The 19505-nt window shown below is 38.7% G+C and overlaps 1 protein-coding gene across 1 annotated transcript in view; it reads right to left on the bottom strand.

Annotated features, from left to right (window-relative positions):
- Positions 1 to 6946: 6946 nt before the first annotated feature.
- LOC115209682 (exosome complex component MTR3) overlaps positions 6947 to 19505 on the bottom strand; it is a 36658-nt gene continuing 24099 nt past the window's right edge. Inside the window, exons 6-9 of the mRNA XM_029778158.2 lie at positions 17783 to 17868; positions 14805 to 14864; positions 8226 to 8336; positions 6947 to 7053 (exon numbers count right to left, since the gene is read on the bottom strand). Of these exons, the coding sequence (XP_029634018.1) occupies positions 6967 to 7053; positions 8226 to 8336; positions 14805 to 14864; positions 17783 to 17868 (344 nt within the window). The 3' untranslated portion in view covers positions 6947 to 6966. The remainder of the gene's footprint in view (positions 7054 to 8225; positions 8337 to 14804; positions 14865 to 17782; positions 17869 to 19505) is intronic.

Here is a 19505-nt window from a genome sequence, read left to right as displayed (position 1 = left end):
TGTTCTAGTTGCCCACCAGCACTAAAGGTAGGGACGTTCCCAAGAAAACCTCTAGATCTCTGAAAAAATTCGGTTGTCCCTTCCCTGTCAGAGCATAACACAACTATCAGTCACTCCTTCGCTACCGTTCACATCCAGGACCACCAACTTACTTCTGGATCCAAACCTTTCCAGAACTGTACTGCAGTTCCTCCTTCCTCCCATCATCCCCCGAAAATGACCACAAAAACTTGTGAATCGGAAAGTCTGCTCACGTTGATGGTTACAGCATTTGTACGTGATGACCTGAGGTCATTGAGTACGTAACCTTACTTCCAAAGCGACCCCACGTGCATTTATACTGCCAATTCTGAGCACGGTCATGTTAGAAGGAAAAGAGGAAAGAGCTACTTACAATGATTTTCTTCTGGTTTGATGTGGTTGTTCCTTTTCTATTTCACTTGTTTCAGTGATTAGACTGCGGCCATGCCGGAGCATCGCTTTGAAAAATTTTAGTTGAACGAACCAATCCCAGTACTTACTTTCTAATGTCTGGTTCTTATTCTAGCACCGATTGTCAAGCGGTGGGGCAAATATAGGTACACATAACATATGATGGGCTTCTTTCAGTATCCATCCACGAAATCTACTCACAATGATTTAGTTGATCCAATGCTATAGTAGAAGACATTTGTCCAAGGTGCCGCGCAGTAGAACTGAACCCAGAACCGCGTGACTGGGAAGCAAACTTTTTACCGCACAGCCACGCCTGCACCTAACAATGTTCTGTTAATATTTTTTCTGAAATTCCTTACTCAATCAGGAGGTGGGGTAGGGTATTATTTTTAATGATGTTATATGTATTTTCGCTTTGTTTGAATTATTTTGGATCTTTTCGGTTTGAACGGCAGTTTTTTCTAGCGGTGTCATATGAAATTGTCACCCATAATTATGACCCTAGTATCGATCTATTGCATTTCAATCTATTTTAGGGTTAGGGTGGGGGGAAGGGTATCTTTTTTTCTTCACAAATGTAAATAAATCCAATCTGTTTCTTAAATGAGGGACATATTCATACAGCACAGAATGTTTTTTTACCTCAATACGTCATTGATTGGTTGAAATTGCAGAAATTGAAGAGAAAAAAAACAACAAATATCTTACAAACCATAGAATTATCTCAATAAAGCCAAGAGAAAAAGATGTTTTATAAACACATTCTACCAGTATACGAAGTTTAAAATTTTTTAGTTACCTAGAAATTATGTTAAAAACTGCCGTTCAAACCGAAAAGATCCTTATTTTTATGTTATATTGGTATAATGTCTGTGCGATTGTCTCTGAGTTCCATTATTGCTTTCTTAATCGTGTTGATGGAATCAAATTTGCGCCGTTTCTTTGCTGTTGTTGTTTTTGGTTTTGTAAGCATGGCAGTAATACTGTGGTCTGAGACCATTATTATAGCAATTTACATTGCTGATCCTAAAGTGGGGGAATGAATTAGAAGCTTGTCTTTTTTATTAGCCATAAGTGAGTGACTGACGCTTAATGTTACGAGATCAACTAGCATTTTAAATATTTCATATTTATTTATTGTAGGATATCACAAAATTTAGCCTGTAAAAACACCCACTGCGTTTTCATCCGTCAAAAACAACAACAGGAAATGTTTCGTTCAGCATATAGTCTACATATTTTTTTATTGCAGAAAGAGGAGCGAGCACAATGTTTATTTACTCTAATTTAGGCCTTCTCTTTCACTCTGATAACGCTTATAGACAAGTAGTTACCCTCAACACACACACATATATACATACATACTACAAGCAATACATTTGAGAGAAATTTATGGGATGGGGCAACATAGAGCTTTTGGCCGGCATGAGGAGGTTGGAAAAAGTATATTATTTTTAAATGTGACGGAAAGTATTACTTTAATACTCTTTTACTTGTTTCAGTCATTTGACTGCGGCCATGCTGGAGCACCGCCTTTAGTTGAGCAAATCGACCCCCGGGACTTATTCTTTGTAAGCCCAGTACTTATTCTATCGGTCTCTTCTTGCCGAACCGCTAAGTGACGGGGACGTAAACACACCAGCATCGGTTGTCAAGCAATGCTAGGGGGACAAACACAGACACATACATATATATATATACATATATACGACAGGCTTCTTTCAGTTTCCGTCTACCAAATCCACTCACAAGGAATTGGTCGGCCCGGGGCTATAGCAGAAGACACTTGCCCAAGGTGCCACGCAGTGGGACTGAACCCGGAACCATGTGGTTGGTAAACAAGCTACTTACCACACAGCCACTCCTGCGCCTAATAAATAAGTGTTTTTCACATTCATTGTATGAAGTGTTTCTTTGCTACGGAAATAAGTTGAGAATATGTGCGTGTGTGCGTCACTACGCAAAGGTTGCTACAACATAAAATGCGTATGAATGAGTAGTTTAAACAAGTTACTAATTGATAAAGAAGTAAACACTTCTTAAGATAAGACACCCAGATAAGAAATGACCTCTTGCGTATACAAGCAACTGAGCATAAAGATAATATGTTTGGGAGCCCTTCGTGCTAAACAATAAAGATACCTATCGAACCCGCTTTAATTATCAAAATGCTATATTTTCCATATCATCAAACATGCCAGATATCCTTCGGCGAGTTGTATCGTTTGAGAATATTCAATTTCTTTGAAGCATTTTCGGCGATCTTTCGTCTCTAGTAGACCTTTCCGTCGATTTCCGTAAAATTTTTTTTTTTTTTTACATATGGGCTTGCGGGAACTTTTGAAGTAATGAGAGCGAAAGAGACTAAAAGAAAGCGATTGTATGCGAGGGAAGTTCTTTTGAAGTTACCGTGCATAGGAGCATTGATGTACATGTGTGTGTGTGTGTGTTTGATGGAGTGTGGGAGACAGACAGTATGTTGTGTAAGTGAAGTGCTTCTGTTAGTGTGTGTGAAGAGACAGAGGTAACTTCAAAAGAACTTCCCTCGTCATACAATCGCTGCTTTCTCTTAGTCTCTTTCGCTCTCATTACTTCAAAAGTTCCCGCAAGCCCATATGTAAAAAAAAAAATTCTTTTACGGAAATCGACGGAAAGGTCTACTAGAGACGAAAGATTGCTGCATTTTCTCCCGTTATGCAGCAAACAATATCCTTGCAGCAGAAAAAAAAAAAAAAAATGTGCAGTTCTCAAACCAGGCAACCATACAGACATCCTGCAGGATATCATTTCGCGGATACACTTTACCGCTCAGGTCAAGTCACATGTTTCATATTAAAATGCCTTCCCGATCGAAATACAATTGTTCCTTGTCAGCTAGATCAGAATGATTAGTCATCATCTTCATCATCATCATCGTAGGATCGCGGTTTCGATTCCCAGACCAGGCGTTGTGAGTGTTTATTGAACGAAAACACCTAAAAGCTCCACGAGGCTCCGGCAGGGGATGGTGGTGATCCCTGCTGTACTCTTTCACCACAACTTTCTCTCTCTCTTACTTCCTGTTTCTGTTGTACCTGTATTTCAAGGGGCCGGCCTTGTCACTCTCTGTGTCACGCTGAATATCCCCGAGAACTACGTTAAGGGTGCACGTGTCTGTGGAGAGCTCAGCCACTTACACGTTAATTTCACGAGCAGGCTGTTCCGTTGATTGGATCAACCGGAACCCTCATCGTCATAACCGACGGAGTGCTTCCACCACCATCATCGTTTAACGTCCGCTTTCCATGCTAGCATGGGTAGGACGATTTGACAGAAGACTGGTGAACCAGATGGCTGCACCAGGCTCCAATCTTGATTTGGCAGAGTTTCTACAGCTGGATGCCCTTCCTAACGCCAACCACTCCGAGAGTGTAGTGGGTGCTTTTTATGTGCCACCGGCACGGGGGCCAGTCAGGTGGTACTGGCAACGACCTCGCTTGAATCCTTTTACACATGCCACCAGCACAGGTGCCAGTAAGGCGACTTTGGTAATGATCACGTTCGAACGGTGCCCTTTTACGTGCCACTGGCACGGAAGCCAGTTGGCTGCTCTGGCATCCAGCTGTAGAAACACTGCCAGATCAGACTGGAGCCTGGTGCAGCCTCCTGGCTTCCCAGACCCCGGTCAAACCATCCAACCCGTGCTAGCACGGAAAACGGACGTCAAACGATGATGATGACTTCTTACTCTGCAAATTTTACAATCTCTGCAATCTTGGAAATTCTCTTTGCCCAACTCTCACCATACATTGTCTCACTTCAAATACAATTCTTAAGATTTATAATTTTCAACAAATTATATATCCAATCAGTAACACTTCACAATACATAAACAAGCTTTAATTTAGCAATTTATCTTTACTTGTGCCAGATCGATTTGAATTTGCTAAACTCAAATATTTTTAACAGGTTTCTGATACAGCACTAATTATGTTAACACAAACTTCACTTCTGCTTATATGATTTACATAGTTTGAGATTTAACCTGACCACTTCCCTAGTCTTTCTCAGGCACTTACACTGCCAGTATACAGAACTTCAACGATCACACTGAAATCCATTCATATCACAAGTTAATACAGGAGAATTAGCTGTTTGTTTACTTTAACACTCACCACTTTCTCTGAACACCTGAACTTTACATTGCATCTAACTTAACATCAAATTATACTCAACTTATTTCTCTCAGAAACTGCAGAATTTATACAGTCATTGCATTCCTTTAATCATGCTTATTAAGAGAGAAACTCTTAGTTACCAATAAGAACTTGTTCTACTACTGGCAAAATTCCTAAAATTTTGGTAAAGTGGGTTGATTACACTGACCCCAGTACCCGAGTGGTATTTCTAATTTACTGCCCACCAAAAGGATGAAAGGTGAAGTCAATGACAACACCCTCAACTAAAATCTGTTCTATATAAGTCCACTCTGCTGAGTGGTTGGTGTTAGGAAGGGCATCCAGCTGTAAAAACCTTGCCAAAACTGACCTCACCTGTGCTTGTGCCACGTAAAAAGCACTTAGTCCACTCTGCTGAGTGGTTGGTGTTTGGAAGGGCATCAAGCAGTAAAAATCCTGCCAAAACAGTCACTGAAGTATGGTGCAGGCTTCTGCCTGGCCAGCTCTTGTGAAACCGTCCCACCCATGCTAGCATGGAAAGCAGACATTAAACAACGATGATAATTATTGAATATATATTCTATGCAAGGCACCTATTTCTGCCTCTCTAATTTTTGTCACAATCTTTCATCATCCGATACTGGGTCACCTCCTCCAATGCCCCCTCCATTATAGCAAAAGACCCGTTTCTGCCTCTGCTACACTCTAACCTTTCATCCTCTGACACAAGTTCCCTTCCTCAAGTGCCCCTGCCCCTCTCATAATTCTTTGTCTTGCGAGTTACTTGGTTACCCTGCCAGTGCTGGTGTCATGTTAAAAGTAACCAGTCCACACTGTAAAATGGTTGGCATTTGGAAGGGCATCCAGCTGTAAACACCATACCAAAACTGACCTTGTCTGTGCTAGTGCCACGTAAAAAGCACTGAGCCCACTCTGCAAAGTGGTTGGTGTCAGGAAGGGCATCCAGTTGTAAAATTCCTGCCAAAACAGACACAGTAGACTTGGGTAGTTTTCTAACTGGCCAGAAGAAGATGGACGTTAAATGATGATTATTATTATTATTATTATTATTAACTGCTTTAATGTAAACAGATAGTTGAATAAGAGGCTAAGGGCTATGGAGAGCATTTAGGACTGAAAAATTAGATTTCAGAACATCAATGAAAAGCTGTTCAATCTTATGTCTCATTCTGATGTTAATTTTATTCTATACTGTAAAAGTAACAGCAAATCGAAAATTTTTTCTTTAATACTAATTTTGAAAAGGTACTTTCATTAACCCTTTAGCATTTAAATCGGCCATATCCGGCCAAAAGTATTCTGCCTGTTTTATGTTCAAACTGGCCAGATCTGGTCTCTCACACCAACCCTACAATATTTTAAAAATTAACAGCTAACCCATCAAAATATCAAAGCTACAGGATAATGCCTGATTAGTTCAAAACAATGTGGATAAAAAAGCATTAATTTTGGCAGAATAATGTGAACACTAAAGGGTTAATCACGTAAAGATGCATTTTAGTGAACACAAGGAGGTTATGCATAGAACAATGAATAAGAAGAATGTGGAAACTATATATGTAATAAATGTGAGGTTCACATTCAAAAGAATAGCATTTAACTGTTGCTTGCTTCTTGGTAGTTTAGCTTTGAAACTGATATTGGGATCTTTTCATTTTGAACGGCAGTTTTTTCTAGCGGTGTCATATGAAATTGTCACCCATAATTATGACCCTAGAATCAATCTATTGCATTTCAATCTGTTTTAGGGTTGGGGGGTGGGGGGAAGGGTATCTTTTTTTCTTCACAAATGTAAATAAACCCAATCTGTTTCTTAAACAAGGGACATATTCATACAGCACAGAATGCTTTTTAACTCAATAGACGTCACTGATTGGTTGAAATTGCAGAAATTGAAGAAAAAACAACAAATATCTTACAAACTCTAGAATTTTCTCAATAAAGCCAAGAGAAAAAGATGTTTTATAAACACATTCTACCAGTATACGAAGTTTAAAATTTTTTAGTTACCTAGAAATTATGTTAAAAACTGCCATTCAAACCGAAAAGATCCTAAAATTGTATCTCCTGGTAGAGACTGAGTATAGAGAAAAAAATCAATGTCTTTGTCTGAATCATGAGAGAGACAGTGGTCCTACCCTGTCATAGTGTTTCACATATGTAGCTAATATGTTTATATATGAGACATACATTTGTACATGCTGTATGAATTGTTGATAACTGCAAATGTGTTTACATACAATTTGGTTGTTTTTATAATATCCTCAGAAATCTGAATATATTTTAGGAAATACCAAATTTTTCATACTAAAAATAATTAAAACGAAAAAGAATTTAAAAAATTCAATAACATTTATTGATCAAATCCTTTTGACTTGATTAGGCAGTGTTGAATGACAGGGTAAATTTGTTGGCAACTGTCAATACATAGCTTAATGGCCTGCAAGAAAGAGGAAGAAAATAAGTTTTCAGAAACTGAATAACGAGAATATGATTTTTGGTGATATCGAAAATACAACTAAATAGTAAGATCATCATCATCATCATCATCATCGTTTAACGTCCGTTCTCCATGCTAGCATGGGTTGGATGGTTCGACCAGGGATCTGGGAAGCCAGGAGGCTGCACCAGGCTCCAGTCTTATCTGGCAATGTTTCTACAGCTGGATGCCCTTCCTAACGCCAAGCACTCCGTGAGTGTAGTGGGTGCTTTTTACGTGCCACCTGCACAGGTGCCAGGCGAGGCTGGCAACGGCCACGGTCGGATTGGTGCATTTTACGTGCCACTGGTACGGAAGCCAGTCGAGGCGGCACTGGCATCGGCCACGATTCGGATGGTGCTTTTAAGATGATAATCTAAAAGATAAAAAAATATTACAGGTATCGCTATGTCGTTAAAAAGCTTGCTTTGCAACTCCATGACGAATGATTTGATGACAACCATTCGGAAAGGTTTGAATGAACCAAAAATATCAAAATAATACTTTTGGACAATCTTGAAAGGTTCCAAAATTTGCAGCTGCTCAGTTTCTGACATGTCAGAATTTAAACATTTCAAGCATATTTTCATTCTATAGATGCATAACCCTTTTGTTACCAACCCGGCTGAAACCGGCTCTGAGTACAAATGTTTTGTATTCATAAGTTTTTAATTAAAATCTTCCACCAAACCTTAGTCAAAATTTATGTTCCTAACACTAGCTGAATGATAACTAAGTTATTTTACTAAATTCTTTGTTATATTTAAAGTAATTGAAAGAAACACAGAGCATCTCAAAATAAATTCAGTAACGAAAGGGTTAATGTTTAATTTTAAATATTTAAGAAATGCCTATACATACATGAAATAGAGGTGATCTTAAATTATTAATGATTCCAGGAACAAATGTGATACTGGGATAAGAAATTAAAAGTAAGCTATAACTGTGGTCCAGTTGACATGTTTCTTTCCTTCAAACGGTAAGATAAGGTGCAGCTGACATGAATCAGATGAACTAACACCAGTTCCTGCTATTACTAACAGAAAAGTTATGCACTTAAACCAAAAGAGGTTTTCTTGAACTAATTTCAAAGGAAACATAATTGAATAACAAACACTAGCAGAATGTCTTACCTTCGTTATCATTTCCAACACACATTCACCACTGGAAGTTAGAGCTGATATCTGATTCAAGGATGGCATATAGGCAACTGTGAGACTTGCATTGTTTTCATTCACTTCTTTCTGTAAACAAGAACATGAAGTAAGTGTATTCATAAATGTATATATATATTTAATTAGTACAAACAATAAATTTCTAGAGTATGTACTCTTTACTCTTTTACTTGTTTCAGTCATTTGACTGCAGCCATGCTGGAGCACCGCTTTTAATCGAGCAACTCGGCCCCGAGAATTATTCTTTGTAAGCCCAGTACTTATTCTATCGGTCTCTTTTGCTGAACCGCTAAGTTACGGGGATGTAAACACACCAGCATCGGTTGTCAAGCAATGCTAGGGGGACAAACACAGACACACAAACATACACGCAAACATGTATATATATATATATACATATATGCAGCGGGCTTCTTTCAGTTTCCGCCTACCAAATCCACTCGCAAGGCTTTGGTTGGCCCGAGGCTATAGTAGAAGACACTTGCCCAAGGTGCCACGCAGTGGGACTGAACTTTGGAACCATGTGGTTGGTAAGCAAGCTACTTACCACACAGCCATTCCTGCGCCTATGTAGTGCAATATCATGAAAATAGATCATAATAGTATTACTGAATATGACAATACAAACAATTTAAAATTTGGAGTGAAATTTTAAGTGTCAAATTCTTGAACGGCAGCTTTTAACATAATTTCTAGGTAACTAAAAAATTTTATACTTAGTCTACTGGTAGAATGTGTTTATAAAACATCTTTTTCTCTTGGCTTTATTGAGAAAATTCTATAGTCTGTAAGATATTTGTTGTTTTTTTTCTTCAATTTCTACAATTTCAACCAATCACTGACGTCTATTGAGGTAAAAAGCATTCTGTGCCCATCTCCATAGCTTCATATCTGATAGCTTTAACTGCATTATGTTGATAGAGCTTTTTCTATCCTACTCTCTATCAACTCTGGTGTTCTCCAGGGTTCAGTTTTGTCACCTACTCTCTTCATTCTCTGTATCAATGACCTACACATCCAACAATGCCACTCATCTGCAGATGACATAACCCATTACTCCCAGCTAAGTTTCCTCAACCATGAATTACCCACAGGCAGCTGAGAAAACCTCATGCTGAATCTACATTATAACAGCAAAACAACTCATCATACACAGAAAACTTTTCCACACCACATCCTCCCTCACTAAACATGAAAGGCACTCAGAGTCCTCCTAATCACTGAGGATCTACCGTGGTGACAGCACATTCTTAGGACAGCTAAGACTACATCCCAAAGACAGACCTTTCTCTTCAGGGCCAGAAAATATTTTAGCCCCTCACAAGTGCTTACATTTTTTAAGGTTCAAATGAAGCCCACAATAAAGTGCTGCTTCCACATCAGACATCCTAAACCACATTCAGAGAAAGATCCTGGATGATTGGCGTCTCCTTTCTTTGTCTTTTATATCACTACTACAATGGCCCCTATGTCCCTCAAAGCTAGCTGGTCTCACATTTTCACAACTCATCCGCACTCCTCAATCACCCCTGCTGTATCGAGTCCTACCAGACCCTGTACCAAGTACCATGACTAGTCCTTTCTTCCTAGAACAGCAACTCTCAGGATGTTGAGATACAAGGTTCAACAGAGCATTAGTTACAGAGGCAGTTTTTTCTGCAGCTGGATGCTCTTCCTGTCAGCAACCCTCAATTGTTTCCGAGTAAGTTATTATTTGCCTTTGAACAATGAACAGCTCAATGGCTGAATGTGTTTCTGTGGAAATTGTAAACAAAGCTGTTGTAAAGGCACTGACTCTGATTTATACACAATGTGCAGACATCAAGGCAACTGGCAGACACAGGTATGCCACACATGCAACAAGCTTTCTACAGTTTCTGTCTATTAAGTCCACTCACAAGGCATTGGGTCAGCCAGAGGTGACAGTAGAACACACCTTATCATAATGGAAGGATGGACGCACTCCATCGGTTACGACGACGAGGGTTCCAGTTGATCCGAATCAACGGAACAGCCTGCTCGTGAAATTAACGTGTAAGTGGCTGAGCACTCCACAGACACGTGTACCCTTAATGTAGTTCTTGAGGATATTCAGCGTGACACAGAGAGTGACAAGGCCGGCCCTTTGAAATACAGGTACAACAGAAACAGGAAGTAAGAGTGAGAGAAAGTTGTGGTGAAAGAGTACAGCAGGAATCACCACCATCCCCTGCCGGAGCCTCGTGGAGCTTTAGGTGTTTTTCGCTCAATAAACACTCACAACGCCCGGTCTGGGAAACCGCAATCCTATGACCGTGAGTCCGCTGCCCTAACCACTGGGCCATTGCGCCTCCACACCTAATCACAATACCACAATGTGGAAACAAATTTGAAACATCGTAGTTGTGAATCAAATTTCTTAACCAACAGTGATACTTATACTAATACATTATATCTATATGCATGCACACGAATTTGTATGCATATATTATCACCCTCATAATTTTTTTTATGTCTACTTTTCCATACTTGCATGAGTCAGATGAGAGCATGTTGGGGTAAAGTTTTCTATGGTCAGATGCTGGATCTTCTCGGTTTGAACGGCAGTTTTTTCTAGCGGTGTCATATGAAATTGTCACCCATAATTATGACCCTAGAACCGATTTATTGCATTTCAATCTCTTTTAGGGTTAGGAGTGGGGGAAGGGTATCTTTTTTTCTTCACAAATGTAAATAAACCCAATCTGTTTCTTAAACGAGGGACATATTCATACGGCACAGAATGCTTTTAACTCAATAGACGTCACTGTTTAGTTGAAATTGCAGAAATTGAAGAAAAAAAACAACAAATATCTTACAAACTATAGAATTTTCTCAATGAAGCCAAGAGAAAAAGATGTTTTATAAACACATTCTACCAGTATACGAAGTTTAAAAGTGTTTAGTTACCTAGAAATTATGTTTAAAACTGCTGTTCAAACAGATAAGATCCCAGATGCCTTTCCCAACACCAACCCCCAACTGTTTTCAAGCAGGCTAACAATCCACTAGTCTATGAAACAATAAACAGCCAAGACATGTTTGTGTGAAACACTGGAAACAAAGAACAGGATATGACTTAGCTTTTTGTTTACAAAGGCCTTGTAACATATTGAGACATGCCAAAAACACCAAGATATGCTTTTACAGTGGACTGTAAACAAATGACCTTGATGCAAATCCATTGTTCACAACCAGCTAGTAAACACATGTTAAGATGGGAGTACTACAATCTTACTCAGACAAACAAACATACATAAGAATAAAAAGCAGGAGTGGCTGTGTGGTAAGTAGCTTGCTAACCAACCACATGGTTCAGGGTTCAATCCCACTGCGTGGCATCTTGGGCAAGTGTCTTCTGCTATAGCCCCGGGCCGACCAATGCCGTGTGAGTGGATTTGGTAGACAGAAACTGAAAAGAAGCCCGTCGTATATATGTATATGTGCATGTGTGTGTGTTTGTGTGTGTGTGTTTGTCCCCCTAGCATTGCTTGACAACCGATGCTGGTGTGTTTATGTCCCCGTAACTTAGCGGTTCTGGCAAAAGAGACCGATAGAATAAGTACTGGGCTTACAAATAATAAGTCCCGGGGTCGATTTGCTCGACTAAAGGCGGTGCTCCAGCATGGCCGCAGTCAAATGACTGAAACAAGTAAAAGAGTAAGTGTTGTTATTTATAGAACTGAAGACGGCCAACTGGCAGAATCATTAGCATGCTGAGCAAAATGCTACTAAGCATTCTGTCTGTCTTTATATTCCAAGTTCAAATATTACCATGGTCAACTTTGCTTTACATTTTTTTGAGGTCGAAGAAATAAGTATTAGCTGAACATTGGGGGTTGATATAATCAACTTATCTCTTCTCTCCAAATTACTGGCATTGTGCTAAAATTTGAAATTATTTATAGAGTTACATAATTAAGATACAGAATTCAAAAACGATCTTTATCCAAATCATCAAAGTAAAATACAGCAATCAAGAAACCATTACTGGATTTACTGCGTTTAAATGGAATTTAATGTTATTGACATCTTAATTACCATGAAGACAATTTCTGATGTTTATCTATCAACTCTCACTTTATTTATCTTCTGCACACACACACACAATCTCCTGATCCTACATCCTGCTATTACTGACCTATTAGATCCACACTTACACATGCACACGCTCACAAACATATACTACTACCATCCCAACTTAGCACTCCCTCTGGAAATTCATGACTGCCACATTCTCATACACACTTTAACAAAACATTTTGGTTTCTTGTAGTGTCCACACTTCATCTCGTGGCAGTGGTATACCACTGCTACAATTATTACAATTCTAAGTGACCCAGAGACAGCTTGGCCCAACTGTTGGCATGTAAATGCTATGACCACTAAATTGTAATAAACCTCAAATTTACTTACAATATACATCATCATCATCATCATTTACTGTTCACTTTTCCATGCAGGCATGGGTCAGACAGAATTTATTGAGGCAGATTTTCTACATCCAGATGCCCTTCCTGTTGCCAACCCTCACCTGATTCCAAGCAAGGAATATTATCTATGATCAGATACGCTTTCCATGGAAGACTGGAAATGAATGACATCACTCGTATGACAGTGATTCTCATTTGCAATCATCAAATGGTTTCAAGGCAAGGCTATACACAAAAACACACACATAAGTAAACACAAATGGTCTGCTTTCCATGCTGGCATGGGTTGGACGGTTTGACAAGAGCTGGCAAGCCAGAGAACTACATCAGGCTTCATTGTCTGCTTTGGCAAGGTTTCTATTGTTGCATGCCTTTATAATAAAGCACTTTACGAAGTGCTTTACTGGGTTTTTTTTATGTGGCACCAATACCAGCACGATCAAGTAACTTGCAAAAGAAAAGCCTCTTGATTGCAAGAGGGGCTGGTACTGAGGTTTTGTGCCAGGTGAGAGGTTTGTGTATAATAGGATAGAAACAGGTGTCTTACTACAGAGGAGATAGAGTGAGAGAGAAAAATAGAGAGACAGTGAGTAAGAGAGAGAGAAAGAAATGGTGTTGGAGATGCATCAGGACCTACCTCCCACAGGAAACAGTGAGCAGGGGATACAAGTAGTACAGAGAGGACAGAAGAGAATATTTCATAAGAGGGTGAGGGGAAATGTTTAGAGATGGGGAAAAATAATAAGTGATGGTGAGAGATATTGGGTTGGCTGAGGAGAGAATGAGAGATATGTGAGGACGTGGTAAGTGTCTAGATAGGAGCATGAAGGAGAAGGGAGGGACCTGTAGCATGTGGTTATCATAGGTGGTGGGAAGATGGGTTGTGGGGAAGTTTTGACAGAGGACAGAATATGCGTGTATGTGTATGAGAGGGGGAGGGCATGGTTGTAAAGGACATGCTTGTATGTATGGATGGCCATAATTTTACTTAGCTTGCAGTGTCTTTTTGAGCATAGTTAATCATAAGTCTCAGTCCCTTATTATCTATGTGAGGCTCAACATCCTAAGATCATTTCTCACCACTTTGTCCCATGTCTTCCTAGGTTGACTTATCCCACAGGTTCTCTCCACTGGTAGAGGTCAGCATTTCTTTAAGCAGCTGTCCTCACCCATACACATATGACCATTCTAGCATAGTCCTCTCTCTCACACACTACATCTGATTCCTCTTATTCCCAATCTCACCCTAAAACATTTACACTGATATTGAACATCCAACAGAGCATGCTGAATTCATTTCTTTCAAGCTTTTACATGTCCTCAGTAGTCACAGCCCATGTTTCACTGCCATGTAGCATAGCTGTCTGTACACGAGCATTATACAGTCAGCCTTTCGCTCTGAGGGAAAGGCTCTTTGTTACCAACAAAGATAGTAGCTCTCCGAACTTTGCCCAGCCTGTTCTTATTCTGGCAACTATGCTTTCAGAGAATCCTCCCTCACTGCTAACTTACTTATCAAGGTAATGGAAGCTATGAACTACTTCTAAGGATGTCCCCAAACATTTGAGGAGCCATGTTTAATTATCGTTTTGCAGCTTTTTGACTTTGTGGATGTTTGAGGTACATATTTAGTATATCCAGAATTTACATAATGGATTTCAAAGAAACCAATTGCAGCGTGGAAGGTGTTTGTAAGCCATTTAAGAAACACACAAAAGCCGTTCGATTCACTTCAACATTTAAGTTTAATTTGTCTAAATATTTTCGTCGCTATAAGACCGCAACCTGTTCACTGACAAAAATCCATGCTGCATCTGTCAGTGAACAGGTCGTGGTCTTATAGCGACGAAAATATTTTGACAAATTAAACTTAAACGTTGAAGTGAATCGAACGGCTTTTGTGTGTTTCTTAAATGGCTTACAAACACCTTCTACGCTGCAATTGTTTTCGTTCCAGCACACAATCTCAGATCAAATCACTTGCTATGCAAGTACATCTCCGTAATTTTATAGAAAGATTAAGATAAAAGAAAGAAAAAAAAGAATCATCTATAAAATTGAGGAACAATTTGGAAAAACAACATACCTGTGGTTTGAACTCTTCTTCTCTGCTTGGATCCAATAAGATGCATTTATTGGAAATACGCTGAAAAGAAAAGTTATGTAAATGAATGATACAAATATACTGAAGGAAAATCTTCTACACTACAATTTCATATTGTACCCAATTAAAAGTCAAACAAACTCATTCAGTATCATGTCATTCAAACAAAAGAATCTTTTCTTAAGCTGTGTTTCAAAAACTGCATATATAGAGATTATCTCTTAATCCATTAGCATTTGAACCAGCCATATCTGGCCCAAATATTCTAAATGTCTTACGTTCAAACTGGCCTCTCACACCAACCCTACAATGTTATTCTAAAAATAAACAATCACATCATCATAATCTTGAAGTTGCAAGATAATTCATGGTTAATTCGAAATAATGTGAATGAATAAGCATTGCATTTGACAGATAATCTGAATGCTAAAAGGTTACTGTAGGTATAAAGTATACATAAAAGACTCCTAAAATTTTATCCCCTATATTATTTTTACCAGAAAATTAAATTGAAATATTCTGTATGATTAATATGATCTATAACACAGAAGTGTCTGTGAATGTAAGGTATGTGATAAAGGGACTTTGTTGAAGTCATGTAATATGGGGGTAATTACAGTAGGGAGGCATCCGAATTCCTGTCTACCCGATGCTTATATTTCTATCTTCCTTGTCTAATATCTATTTTATCATGCTCCCATCGGTTGGATGGAATTTGTTGAGGCAGATTTTCTATTGTCTTATGCCCTTCATGTCACCAATCTTCATCTGTTTTCCCACGACCAGATGTTTCAGAAGACTGGAAACAAAGGACACCACTTGCATGACAGTGACATATCATATGCACACACACACACGAGGCTTCTTTTAGTTTCCATCAACCAAATCTGCTCATAAGGTTTTGGCTGACCTGAGACTATAGCAGGAAGACACTTGCCCAAAGTGCCACGCAGCGGGACTGAACCCGAAACCATGTGGTTGAGAAGTGAACTTGTTACTACACAGCAATGTCTGTGCTTATGTTGGTAGAAATGTAAGTAGAGACTTCAAACTTGAAATCTTCAAAGCCACAGTCGAACCAATTCTACTATATGGCTCAGAAACCTGGACGTTATCAAAGAAGCTTGAGAGGTGGTTGGATGGAACCTACACTCGCCTCCTTATGAGAGCTCAAAATCTCTCGAGGAAGCGTCATCCAACCAAAATGCAAGTATATGGGAAACTACCACCTGTGTCATCTCTTGTGAAAGGTAGGAGAGTCCAGTTTGCTGGACATTGTTGTAGAGCTGTAAACGAGGCAATTTCTACTCTTCTCCTCTGGAAGCCATCTACTCACGATAACAGAGGGCACACACTCTCCTACCCTGATGTAATCTCCAGGGATACAGGCATCCAGCAACAGGACCTCCGAAATGCTATGATGGACCGTGAAGTCTGGCGTAGCATGGTAAATTCCATTGTCTCGATCACGGTCGAACAATGATGATGATGATAAATGTAAATACATAAAATAAAATATAAATAGTATAATAATAATAACTTGTTAAGAACGTAGTAGAATCAAATTCAGCAACACATTCACTTAGCTATGATACAAGAGCTGTAGAAACACTTGTCCAAATCATGAAATATGAATGCAAAAGAATAAAGAAAAAAATGTCAAAAGGAGACATTTTGAGGACAATACTTAAATCTACACGAAATACTGGAATTTAATAAAATTTCTCAACAACACCATATTAAGAAAACATTAACAAAATTGAGGTTAGTCATGTTCTTAAATTACTAACCATAAGAGTTTATCTTTCTCAAATCACGCATTAATTTATGGAATATTCTGATAATACATCTCTCCAATCAGAGGCGATTTGTGGCTACCATTTACTATATAGAGTGATGCTTTCGCAAAACTGGTAGCACATCGGTATTTTTTGTTGCTCTTTACATTATGAGTTCAAATTCCACTGAGTTCAACTTAGTCTTTCATCTTTCTAGGTGGTGATATGATTAAGTACTGGGTTGGTTTAACCCTTTAGGGTTCGCATTATTCTGCCAAAATTAATGCTTCTTTATCTACATTGTTTTGAATTAATCATTCATTATCTTGTAGCTATGAGATTTTGATGAGGTAGCTGTTAATTTTTAAAACGATATTGTAGGGTTGGTGTGAGAGACCAGATCTGGCCAGTTTGAACATAAAACGGGCAGAATACTTTTGGCCGGATATGGCCGGTTTAAATGCTAAAGAGTTAAAGAACTAATTCCCTTCCATATTTCTGTCCTTGAACCTATGTTAGACACAATTACTTTTTATTATTAGGGTGTTGAGCAATGAATGGGGCTGGCAGAAATGTTATCATCATCATCATCATCGTTTAACGTCCGCTTTCCATGCTAGCATGGGTTGGACGATTTTGACTGAGGGCTGGCGAGCCAGATGGCTGCACCAGGCTCCAGTCTTGATCTGGCAGAGTTTCCACAGCTGGATGTCCTTCCTAACGCCAACCACTCCGAGAGTGTAGTAGGTGCTTTTTACGTGTCACCTGCACGGGGGCCAGTCAGGCGGTACTGGCAATGACTTTGCTCGAATCTTTTTACATGTGCCAGTGAAGCGACATTGGTAACAATCACGCTCGAATGGTGCCCTTGTACATGCCATGGGTACAGAAGCCAGATGGCTGCTCTGGCAACGATCACGCTCGGATGGTGTTCTTGACACCCTACTAGCACAGGCAGATTGTTCCTTACAACAGTCTCAGATGTCATTCATATTCAACTGATTTAATTCAATTTCCTTCCCTAGAAGACCAATTCTGCAACTAGACAAAAGGTAACTGGCCCTTAACTGTCTTAGCTGAAATCCCACTAGAGTTGACTTCCTTCATTTGGGGTCAATTTATTGCCTGTGCCCTTCCTATAATGTGGACTGTTAGTGTTAAAATCATTTGAAATATACTTACCACACTAGTACTAACAACCAAATCATACATCTCAATGCCAGCATATGCCAAAGCTACAGATGCAGCAGTGATAGCAGCTGCAAGAACTAGAAAAAAAAAAGATTAAATTTCAAATGTGAGCATCAGATTTTTGTAGAAATGATTTTTTAAAAACAAATATATATATATATATATATATATGACAAAATGTCAAAAGAACATTTCAGTTTCCTAATAAATCACAAGACAGTTTTAACAGTTAGGAAGACCAACCATAGATTTTGCACATAACTATAAACAGCAATTATATTTCCTTATTACCCACAAGGGGCTAAACACAGAGGGGACAAACAAGGACAGACAAAAGGATTCAGTCGATTACATTGACTCCAGTGCGTAACTGGTACTTAATTTATTGACCCTGAAAGGATGAAAGGCAAAGTCGACCTTGGCAGAATTTGAACTCAGAACGTAGTGGCTGACGAAATACCGCTAAACATTTCGCCTGACGTGCTAACGATTCTGCCAGCTTGCTGCCCTAGAATCCTAAACAACAATTAAGATGGGCAGTTTAAGTTACAAAGAGAATTGAAAGACCCCCAGCTTTGAAAAGTGATTTCTGTCTTATAGTTTAATGGATAAGGAAGGATGCAAGTTCAAACACAAGGAGTTTTCCCAAATAAATTGCTAATCTGTAGTGGTGTTCACATCAAAGCAACTATGTAGATAGTCTAGAAAGACAACAGCAGAAATCAGACATGGGATTCACTGTAAAGGGTGCAGGTGGTAGTTTGGTCAGGTTGCTTTTTTTTCCAATGTTGATGTCAGGAACAGAAGAAGGGACAGAAGGGAGTGCGACACTAGTTGTTCCCCTGTACTTAACATTAATGATGCGCATCTTCATAGAGAGTTTTATAATAATCAAGTTATTAATACTGCAGCTACCTCTGTGTTTCTGTTGTGTTGTATTCGATTAAATGACAAAGATTGTATTTGAGAATGGTGTAGAAAGCAATATTATTTATTTTCGATAAAAAAAAAAAAACTGAAGACTCTGTTATGTATCCGAGGTCAAATTATTCATGCGTCCCAAGTATGGAAGCAATTTGATCAGCTTTTTTTGTGTGAAAAGCGAATACACATACAAGTCTATTTTATATAATCATCATCATTGTTTAACATCCGCTTTCCATGCTAAATATTGAATACAAATTACATACAATTGTTTTGATTCGTACCCATAATAAAATTACAAAAATCCATTGTTTGTGGATAAGAATCTCTTCTGTAATTTTTTGACATATATGATGAATAACTCAATCTGAAGTGTATACATTTTGGCATGTATATATATATATACATCTATGTGTGTGTTTACATGTATATCTTGTATCTAATATGAGGAGTATTACTGATATTATCATACACCAGCAACCTCAAAATAAGTTATTAATAAATTAATCTAGAAGAGAGGGACAATGCTCATAACTTTTGCCTGCTCTCCCAATAAGTTCTGTCCAAATTTTGAATAAAGAAAACAAGTGATCAAATTTTATATTTAATTGAAATTTAATCATCAATATACTTTCCCTGATTATCTATGACTTCCTTCCATCTATTTACAAGCTTTTTAATCCCATTAATGTAAAACTCTTCTGGTTTCAAAGTGAAGAACTCTGAAATGTCAGTTTCGATCTCCTCTTGGCTTGCGAAAGTTATGTCCCCCAAGTGATTCTGTAAACTA

The sequence above is a fragment of the Octopus sinensis genome, linkage group LG3 (assembly GCF_006345805.1).
Source record: "Octopus sinensis linkage group LG3, ASM634580v1, whole genome shotgun sequence".
In the NCBI taxonomy this organism is placed as follows: Eukaryota; Metazoa; Mollusca; class Cephalopoda; order Octopoda; family Octopodidae; genus Octopus; species Octopus sinensis.
This window is presented reverse-complemented; position numbering and strand designations above follow the sequence as displayed.